Source organism: Panulirus ornatus, chromosome 14, assembly GCF_036320965.1.
Source record: "Panulirus ornatus isolate Po-2019 chromosome 14, ASM3632096v1, whole genome shotgun sequence".
Lineage (NCBI taxonomy): Eukaryota > Metazoa > Arthropoda > Malacostraca > Decapoda > Palinuridae > Panulirus > Panulirus ornatus.
This window is the reverse complement of record NC_092237.1, coordinates 59,199,816-59,211,213: the sequence shown is the minus strand read 5'-3', so window position 1 is coordinate 59,211,213 and position 11,398 is coordinate 59,199,816. Positions and strand designations below refer to the sequence as shown.

Here is an 11,398-nt window from a genome sequence, read left to right as displayed (position 1 = left end):
GCTAGAGGAGCGTTGTGAGATAATTCTGTTCTCTCATTTTTAGGGTTTGAATTATATGTATATGGTGGTATTGTATTATGATTGTTTCATAATCAGTACAGAAGTGGAGAGATTAGGGTCTACAGAGAATGATTCATAAAGGCCTCAATCCTTACCCTTATTAGATTACGTAAGGTTCCAAGTGCAACGTTACTTCGGGTCTCGGTTGAAAGCCTCACCTAAGGCCCCTTTGGCCCTCGGATGTAGTCCTTCATCAGGTCCCCCTGGCCTGGGGTATACGCTAACCTCCAGCTGTAGCCTTACCTCAAGTCCCTCCATCTATAGCTGTAGCCTTACCTCAAGTCCCTCCATCTATAGCTGTAGCCTTAACTCAAGTCCCTCCAGCTATAGCTGAGCCTTACCTCAAGGCCTCCCTTTTATAGCCCGACTTCTATGACATCATGTACTCCAAGTTAACGGCTTTAGGTGACCACTAAGACCTCACCCTTCGACATTTCGCCAGTCACCACCACGTAAACACCACGCATCTGGGAGAAGGAATGCAAGACCTTGGGAAGATGCCACGAGTCTGTTCTCATTACGCCGGAACGGATGAATCCCATGGGCAAACACTACACATAATCCTTGATCTTCCAACACGAATTACGTTAGTCGTTCGTGAAGGCAATCGTGGTGTGGTTTTGCCAACAGGGCCAAAACATGATTGTTTAAAGCAAGAATAACTGTCTAAAGCAAAAACGTTCATGAAAGAGTCACGAAATAATCGGTCTGGGTAGTTAGAATACACACACAGTTGGGTGGGGGGGACTGTTCATCCAGAGCCTGTGAAACCTGACCCTCGCTCTTCACCTGTGGTATTTAAAATGGAAAATATGCCACGGACGGAATATGCCGTGGCCACTCTACTCTGAACCAACTGATGGGGAAAGAAAATAGCGAACAAACAGACGAAAGGAGGTAGACAAACGCCATCAGATATGACCACCTCTACATAGTGTGGGTAACTAAGTTATAATGATTCGTTATCATTGCTGACAATGGTGGCTAATTATATAAGTGACGTTGTGGCGGGGACGTAAACTCTAGGTTATTAATGTAAAGTCTTTTGGTTCGATGTACATACACCAGTGAACTCTGTTTTCTCTGTTTGAAGACTGTAAATGTTTGCAGGTAACGGGGAATGCAACCTGACAAACTAAAACTTGAATTCGACAAAGATTAATCGGATATACACTAACCCTCGTCCGCCGTGGAGAAAAATGCGTTTCCTTTACAAAAAGGAAGATAAAAAGAGATTGGAAAAATACACGAATTTCAACAGGGAGCAACATAAAACCACGTGAAAAATATATTGAGACAATAAAGAAATCATTTATTTCTCCGTAACTGTGTAGAACATACACACACACATACACAAAAAATACGAAAAAAAACCCCAAAATTTTTAAAAAAGTCTTCGCGGGGCGTCTGCCTATAGTTAGATATATGCTTTACCATCACCGACACAAAACAAATATATATATATATATATATATATATATATATATATATATATATATATATATATATAACACTGTAAGGTAATAGTGTATACTGACGAAGATATTAAGTCTTAGGGTTTCGCGATCGTCCTTACGCCTCAGTCTTCAACTGTTCCAGTTGGTTCTCGAGTCTGTTGACACAGGTCTGGGATTCGCGTCTGACGCTGTGATATGATGAAAGTTCCTGGATCCTAGGAGAGTTCCTGGGCCCTAGAAGGGTTCATGGACCCTGGGAAGCTTCCAGTATCTGAAACCAGTGGCTGGAACCAGGAGCTGGAAATAGTGGGTTGAAACCAATACCTGGAATCAATGGCTGAAACCAACGACTGGAACCAATAACTGGAACCAGCGACGAGAACCGATGGCTGAAAACCAGCCACTAGAACCAGTTGCTGGAATCAGTAACTGGAAAGGGAAAAAGGGACTGGAACCTGAAAAAGCCTAATAGATTATACATAAAGAGCCTTGATGATACGAAGGTATTATCTGGCCTGATCGCCTTATGTTTGTTCGTCAGCTCTGCATCTATTCATCTGTCAATGCTACAGCTAGTGTTCACCACCCCTCTCTCCCCCTCACTCTAGAACTGAGCTCTGGCAGTGCCTCGGTCGAGACAGTGATATTACACGTGTCTCCCGCGTAACACGGGCTGTCACTGAGTTATGGGAAACTTAATTGTAAGTTAGTTCGACTCTCTAGCTCGTTTCCCGAAGTCAGGGGAGATACAAGAGGGGCAGCGGGGTAGGAGGATTTGAGGATATAATGACCGTGGAGATTGCAGAAGGGTTTAAAGGGTTTTAAAAGGGGGAGGGGGGCAGGATTGTTCAGCCCCTTGAGCACGACGGCATGGTCTCTTGAGCACGACGGTACGATCCCTTGAGCACGACGGTACGATACGGCGGTACGAACCCATGGGTATGGTGGCCTAGCCTTTGAACTGACCCATGACTCGTGTGTGTCTGTGCATAAACTTGCCAACCATGGAAAAAGAGAAGAGTCGGGAGAGACCTGATCACAGCCTTCGATTCCCTCAATCAAGTTGACTATGTCAACAGTGATTTTTCGTTCTGTGAAAGACGCAGCGAGGACTCTTAGAGGTCACAGCAAGAAGCTAGGAAAAAGAAACGCGTAAAAAAAAAAAGATGCAAAGAAGTGTAGCGTCAGCGCTGATGGTGAAGAGAATAAGTGGAATGATTTGAATACGACTGACGACAACCGACAGAAGGGTTGAAAAAAGTTGTACTAGAGCGTAGAAAGTTCAAAGAGATGGGGTCCCACAGGAGTTCAGCTCCCTCCCCCTACTGGACAAATAGGGATTCACTAAAAGGTAATTACAAACTCACACCATACACACGTACACACACAAGCGTACACTCAAACAAACACACACACTCGCACCACACACACACACACACACACACACACACACACACACGTATAACAATCAACAACACAAATGCAAGCTGTACAGACTGAAACCAAGGCCACATCATCAAGGTAATGGAACTGCTGTTAGGATTTATTCATTTATTTACTCCCTGAACTGGAAATATAAAACACAGCGGAAACATGAGTGCTTACCACTTGTATGTTCACGGTTGCCATAGATGAATCATTTTCTATATCCATCCACTTCCTCTTTAGTGTAGAACTGTATCTCTCTGTCTCTTTCGGTCTATAGTCATGTTTTAACTCTCTCTCTCAAATATATATATATATATATATATATATATATATATATATATATATATATATATATATATATATATATATATATATATATCTGAAGTTGGACGTATATTAAAACGGACAACAAATTGAAAATACTTTTTGGACTGAAACGTTAGTACAAAACTTTATTTAAGAGCATCAACAATACAAGCAAAATTCCACCATTGTTGTGCATATCCTGGGAAAGATGGGGAATTGCGTGCAGGCAGAGTTTGCGTGTGGACCAAATTGCGTGTAGAGGGAGCGCCATGTAGGCAGAATTTGCGTGTGAAAACTGTGGGCTCTAGAAGTGTGTGCATATCATTGACGTGGTGGGAAAAATGTCAGCACACACCCACTCGGACACACACACACACCTAAGCTGAGTGAGGTTTACACACACACTTGCATTTAAGTGACTGTACATTGCACAACTTCAAGCCATTTCAAAACACAGGCAAAGTTAAAGGTGTTAGTCTGGAGCAGTGATGAGGAGGGAGATGGGTACGTTGAGTGCGCAGCTGGAGCGTGGTGTGAGTGACAGGGGTGTGGTGCTTGTAGCAGGGGTGTGGTGCTTGTGGCAGGGGTTTGGTGCGAGTAGCAGGGGTGTGTTGCTTGTGGCAGGGGTGTGGCGCAAGTGGTAGGGTTGTGGTGCGAGTGGTAGAGGTGTGGTGCGAGCGTCAGGGGTGTGGTGCGTGTGGCAGGGGTGTGGTGCGTGTGGTAGGGGTGTGGTGCGAGTGGTAGAGGTGTGGTGCGAGCGTCAGGGGTGTGGTGCGTGTGGCAGGGGTGTGGTGCGTGTGGTAGGGGTGTGGTGCGAGTGGTAGAGGTGTGGTGCGTGTGGCAGGGGTGTGGTGCGTGTGGCAGGGGTGTGGTGTGAGTGGCTGAGGTGTGGTGTGAGCGTCAGGGATGTGGTGCGGGTGGCAGGGGTGTGGTGCGAGTTATAGAGGCCCACTGCCAGGACCAGAGCTTGCTCTGCCACCAGTGACTGGGAAATGGATGCTAATTTCTTCGTCTGAATGCACCACTTACGGCAGTATAGACGCCATAATGAGGGCCGAATGGGGCACCACAATGGTGGGGGGCCGTCTGGGTTAATGGGGCACTGTTGTGGGTGTGGCGTTTGTCGTGCCACCTGATGGCTATATGAAGGAACCCACCCTGAAGTCGGAGCTTGAAATCCTGGTGTCGAGATGATGTCGGGTTCCTGAAGGCGTCTTTCTTTTCTTTTTACTAATGTTTCGCCATTCCATCTCCTCTCTGTTCACCTATTCATTCGTTCATCCATTTTCATACATATCCATTCATTCGTCTGAATACCATTTCGTTCATCTATCTAAACGTCTAAATTTCATACATTTCTGGTCGGGTTTATTTCCAATTTTAACCAAATCTACTGAGCATACAGAGCCACGACCTCCCTCCTCTCTCTCTCTCTCTCTCTCTCTCTCTCTCTCTCTCTCTGTCCATTCTCCCCCACCACCAACCCACCTCCATCCATTCCCCCTCCTCCTGCAACCCCCCCTCCCGACCAAACCTGTCCCTTTGCTCGCGGCCTCCCTAATTACGGTAATTACAAGCCGATGATCACATACAAAGCCCGACAATGGACTGATTTGAATACCATCCCAGACAATTTCCTCTCTCCACACCCGTGGTAATTGTAGATAAAATGCGACCCAGTTTGTGGAAATGGACAGCCGGAGGTTGGGGGGGTAGCAAACGCTGGGGAAATATCCACACACCACGTTTGTTCATCACACACACACACACACACACACAACGAAGAGAACCCTACGCATGTAGAACTCCTCTCCTCATACCGTACAAAATAAGTCATTACACACACATATGGCTGAATACAAATGGATCGTAGGTAATTACCATTAGATAAGTACATACCTCCTACCCACATTTCGGCTCTCTGAAATGTTTCAGTGATGAGCTGTGGTAATGCGTATTTCTACAGTAAATAGACTTTACTGTTGTAATATTTTCCTGGTTTTAAATCTGAACCTTCTCCAGGCAGAAGCCATTTTTACTAAATCCAATCTCATTTTTTGTTCAGCTCTTACTTATAATCTCGCTAGATATTCTTCTCTTTTGAGTGTGTTTTCCAGTGGATTTCTGTCGATGCATTATCCATTTTATTCTTTCGTGGATAACAACGTTTATTATTTATTGAGTTTACATTCCTTTGTCTTGGTCAGGATTTCTCTGTTATTCTTCATTTACATCTTATTTTTTCTATGCATGCCATCATCTGTGGCCAAACATTAGTCATTATACCTTACGTATTTCATCATGAGACATACTCCTTTCCCATTTCTGTATTATCGTACCGATACAGTGTACATAAAAGTTTCTGAGGTCAATTTTCTTTGCCGAGATAAGAGTTCGTTTTTTTTTTTATCTAGAAATTCAACACACTCGGCTATTGTAGTTAATTTACGTTTATGTAAGTTTGTAATATTTGTTTCAATGTAATGAATGGTGCCATCTCTCATGTCTATAGTTTTTGTTCTGTGGAACTTTGACATTTCATTCTACATCAAATATTTGATTTTCTTTATTTTTCGTTTTTGTTTCACATGATCATATCAGTCATTGACTCTGTTCATGTCGGTGATAATAAGAAACATAGAGTGAGAAAGTTCTCTTATATACTCTCTCTCATCTTCTCTCAAGCCATCCATCTACACCTTGAGTGTCGACACCCGCTCCTCCCTGTACAATCTGTCCCTCCATCACTTGCTCACCAAATGTACCTTTGACCCGTGAAAGTTGATAGTATCAGAAACCTTAGCCATCCATACAGTCCATCGTGTGTGTGTGTGTGTGTGTGTGAGAAGGTGAGTACGAACTGTAAGGCACAAGAGAAAGCATTATAGAGAGTTGGGAAAGTAATTCTGTCACATGGAACTAGAAATGAGAGAGACGGGAGGGTATGGTAGGTATAAACAAGGAGATCGTGTGACATGAGACGTTATTATAGTAAATCCACTCCGGAAATCGCAGGTTGGAATAGAATATCACTGGGAGTGAACGCCGGCAGCGAGAAGATGTCAGTGACAAGAAAAGAATATTCCTCGGAGCCACTGAGGTCATCAAGGACGAGACTGAGGAAGGAAGATGGGAACTGAGCCTTGGGTCCGTTTGGCAGGTCCTCCTCCAATCTCGGAAGGGAATTTGTCATCGAAGTCCTCAGTAACGCCAACTCGGAATCAGGTCCTCGCCAAGAGTGTTTTAGAGTGTTTGGAAGCGATGTTGAACGACGCAACTGGGATCAAGATCTTTATGAGAGACTTCACTTTAAGATCGCCATTAATATGGCTAAAGTTAAAGTAACTTATGAACAGTTTCGCTGAAGAATGCTATCAAGACAGCCAAGGGTGGAAGAGAGCCACAATGATAATATCTGCTATCAGCTTTACGTAAGAACGTCAGTGAGATACCGGAGGCAAGATACTGACAAACAACCTCATCTACAAAAGCCATTGATTAAGATACCCAGGAATATGAGGGTCACAAACAACATTACACATGAGCAACGAAACGATATCAGCCTGATGGGGGTGGAGGGGCGCGCGCGCCCAGGAAGCACTAACATATTGCGACCGTAAGAAACCTCGGCCTCCTCAGAAGTGGGAGGCCCCCCCCCCAGAATGACCGATATAGATAACGAAATTTCCACGAACGAGTACTGGGAAACTGGCGCCGTGTGGAGAGCAACGTCGAGCCTTTTGCTGTAGACGAAGGCCCTCTTGTGAGCAAGACGGAGAACACTGAGGAAACTTCACGCCAAGGGATTTATATACCTTCGTCAGTAGCACCATCTGAATTTTGCTTTTAAAGGGTTATACATGCCTTCGTCAGGAGACATTGAAAAGTGTTTCACATGCTTACGTCAAGAGGCTGTGTAGGTCATCTTAAGGGGTTCAGAAGTTCACATGAACGTACGTCGGAGAAGGTTGCATTAAAGGGGTTCTAAGGACCACTTTTTAGAGAAGGTTTATGTCTGTCAATCCTCTGTGGCATTCATGACGTGGGAATTATGGTCACGGAATTATTTACTATATATAAAAAGAAACTCGAGTGTAGGTTGTCGTATCTGTAGTGCATGTTCAGATGACCTGAGACAGTCCTATGACCTCTGGTATGGCCTGGGTCAAGCTTGTAATCTGTGGTATAACTTGTATAATTCCTGTGACCTCTTGTGTGACCTGGGTCATGTCCTGTGAGCCATGGTATGACTTGAGTCAGGTCCTGTGGCACCCTGGTATTCCCTGGGTCAAGTTCTGTGAGTCTCTGTATGACTTGGGTCGTCTTGTGACCTCGGTTATGACCCGGGTCAATCCTGGGACCTCTTGTATGACCTTAATTGTGAATTCTGGCTCTTACTAACAGTGCTCCAGTCTTCGCTAAAAATACATTGATGATAACGCGAATACATGATTGGCGTCTGAATTATATACGTAATAATTGCAGTCATTGTAGAAATATAGAAGCATAAAAGACCTTAATTTGAAGGCTGACCAAGCCTGGAAAATCAAAACTGTAAAGGAATTACGGTAGCAGAGAAGCGTCCTTACTGCTCAGCAACTTTTAATGGAACTGAATCCTGTTGCAGATGTGTGCTAGATAATGGTTCCCGTCCAGATGGTCTGTTGTAGAGTATTTCTAACGTGCGCCTGTTAGTTGTAACAGTTTATTTCTTACTATATCGTTTACCTTCTTACTTGTAACATCACTGGTTTATTATCCGTAACCTATTTTATTCTACGCATGTGTCACTCCTTTAGCATTCTAATTTACTGTGATTAACTAGATGTTAGATTTTGCTTTGCATTATTATAGATATGCTCATATCTTATTGTATTATACGCTCTATCATCTGTGTATCATAAATGAATACATAAATCAAATCTTTTTTGTCGATCATGGATTTCTTTTTTCTTTCAGCTCTGAAAAATATAAGACTCGTTTGGGGAAGACAGTTTAGACAATGTGGGATGTCAGTGAAGAAGAGATTTTCACTGAAAGTTGTGACTCAGAGTAATGAATGATAACCAGGAAGACCAGAGTGAGTGCCAAGTGGAGGTACTGTTGTGACCCTGGGGTCTGGTACCCCGGGTCAGTCTGACACCGACGCCCTTGGCGGTAACAGAGGCTGACACCGAGGGGGATGGTGTCGAAGGGGTGACACTCAGGAGGCTGGCATAGGTCAGGTCTTGAGCCACAGGGCAGGTGTTCGCCTCAGGCTGGAACTGATAGTGGCAACATCATGAACGGAGGTGGAAGATGTCTGTCCTGTCAGTACTCACCTAGAAGGAGGAGGACGTCCTCCTCGCCTTCCTCCTCCTCCTCATCATCATCTCACTCATCTTCCTCTCCTTCCTCATCCTCGTGGGCTCATGAGGAGGGCTATGAGGCCCAGGACCCGCCGCCCACCTGGTTATACATGACTGTGTGGCTGGCAGGCGTCCTCGTCTACGTCAATGGCTTGACGGGGGACTTTGTGCACGACGACGTCAGCGCCATCAAAACAAACCCGGACGTTCTGGGAACCAATCCACTGTCCCATATGTTCTTCAACGACTACTGGGGAAAGCCCATGGCCGACCCTCTTTCCCACAAGTCCTACAGACCCTTCGCCATTCTCACCTTCAGGTAGGTGCTCCTGGCCCCTTGTAACATGCAAATTTAATTCATACCCTTCAGTCGTGTGTCTACCCGCGTGATGGAGTGTTATGTGGCTATGCCATATACCACCAGAGTGATGATTTAAGAATTGAGTTTATTTATATCAACTTGTTGTACTTCAGGCACCTGTTATTACTCATTAAAGCGATGAGGAAATGGTAATGAAGAGATGTATGCCTAACTTGAAATTACAAACCAGAAATATAGAAAAAAATGAGGTATTTAAGGAGGAACACTTTGTCCTTACGTCTGCACTATGTGATCGCCAGAGTATTATTAACTCAGAATTTTCGTCCTATTATCATTAGAATATTTCTCGGAGGAATTCAAATTTTGGGTTACTTCCTGGTTCGGTTTTGCATCTCTTGTAAAAATGCTCACGTAACGAAGGTGTTCTTTCCTTACCTTCTCCACATTTAAGAATCTTACGACTCCATCAGTTCCTTTTTTTATCTTCTCTTCAGACTCGATAGTGAGATTAGTCTTCGAATTCACTGGGGAAGAATTCGTTAATAATGATATATGAAATGGCATATAAGATGATATACGAGTCGAGAGTTTGATTAATGATTATAACGGTATAGACGAGGTTGGGGAGGGGTGGGGTCTGGACTGACATGGAAGCTTATGGAGGGAGAAGGAGGAGGAGGAGGAGGAGGACGCTGGGAGGACCATGGCAGCAGTAAGGACCTCCCAGCGACGTGGAGGGCTCTTCCTGTGTGACTGTGGTGGACATAACATTATTCACCGACACAGCTAAGGGCCTCGGCAGCCCCGGCAGGAGCCGCTGAAGGAGGACTCGAGATCTTGCATCGAGAAATCTTATACTTATCCGTATTTCGCTTTGCATCTGGCGGTGGAAGTGACAGCTTCATAACATGTACCGTATTTCCCAGTTACTTATATTTTCCTGAGTAGTCTTAAGATGCTGGGGAAGGGGATCGTGTGTTTAGGGAGACAGCTTCTAGGGAATTTACAAGCCAGTGTTAGGTATCACCACCAACCAAGAATGGTTAGCTACAGTTATGTCTCGAGACCCGAGACCTGTAGCCACTCTTATGCTCTGTATCCCGAGACCTGTAGCCATTCTTAAGCCTTCGGCCACGAGACCTGTAGCCACTCTTATGCTCTGTATTCCGAGACCTGTAGCCATTCTTAAGCCTTCGGCCACGAGACCTGTAGCCACTCTTATGCTCTGTATTCCGAGACCTGTAGCCATTCTTAAGCCTTCGGCCACGAGACTTCTTAACTTTATATCGAGTGTTCAGAATGACTTTTAAGTCAGTCGTCAGTTGTATGAGAATTATTAATCGCTTTTGTTTTCGTGACATTCATGGCACATTTTCGCAAACTTTTGTTTTATGTCTCAGAGAAAATTGGCGGTGGACTGGAGGCATCTTTAGAGATAGACAGTAAGGGGTCAGTAGAGAATTCTTATTTCTTGGGTAATTTTGATAGATTTCTTATATATATATATATATATATATATATATATATATATATATATATATATATATATATATATATATATATATATACACACACGAGACAATGAAATCGTGTAGCTAATATCTCATATAAGGTTGACAATGTACTTTTCGAGTTATCAGGCTTGTTCGTGTGTGTGTGTGCGTCGTGTGTGTGTGTGAGTGTGTGTGTGTGTGTGTGTGCGTCGTGTGTGTGCGTGTGTGTGTGTGTGTCTGCTGACAGGAAGCGTTGTCCACCGACCGGCCACAGGGAATATTAACAGTGAATTCCTGAACCCTCATAGAAAATGAAATTATTGAGTTTCTGTAGTGAGGAGAGAGAGAGAGAGAGAGAGAGAGAGAGAGAGAGAGAGAGAGAGAGAGAGAGAGAGAGAGAGAGAGGAATAAGTAATACTTGAAGCACGATGCACAAGTGGTTTGACGTACTGAAATGGATTACTTTATCACTGTGTGATAACTCCCCCCCCAGAATAAGATACGTTCTATTACACAAGATTGTATTTTACCACATACTTTCACACACTATCAACTACAAGAAAAAACTTTATAGATACCTGTATCTCTATCATCCAAAGAGAATGACTTTGACGATAGTACGTTGCACATATTTATTCAAACACACACACACACACACTGTGTGTGTGTGTGTGTGTGTGTGTGTGTGTGTGTGTGTGTGTGTGTGCATAAAAGTCTTCAGCTAGGAAGCTATAAATCTCGAGGCATTAAGGGATAAAACAAGAAAGAAAACATAAGTATTATTTATGTTACGATCTTGACGATGGTTTAAGGTGACAAATCTCTTTTGGGAGGAGCCTGATCTCGAGTGGATGGCCTCCCTCCTGCGTAAGGATCAATCCAGTCAGGCTCTTACCTCTTGAACACAGGGGAACGACGACCCTTGAGCACGACATGACGACCATTAAGGGGGTAGTACCCTCGTGCTCGAGGGTCGTACCTTTG

At 44.1% G+C, this 11,398-nt stretch overlaps 1 protein-coding gene across 1 annotated transcript in view; it reads left to right on the top strand.

Moving 5' to 3' along the window:
- LOC139753476 (protein O-mannosyl-transferase TMTC1-like) overlaps positions 1 to 11,398 on the top strand; it is a 147,895-nt gene that overhangs the window by 65,172 nt on the left and 71,325 nt on the right. Inside the window, exon 2 of the mRNA XM_071670034.1 lies at positions 8,211 to 8,918. Within this exon, the coding sequence (XP_071526135.1) occupies positions 8,533 to 8,918 (386 nt within the window). The 5' untranslated portion in view covers positions 8,211 to 8,532. The remainder of the gene's footprint in view (positions 1 to 8,210; positions 8,919 to 11,398) is intronic.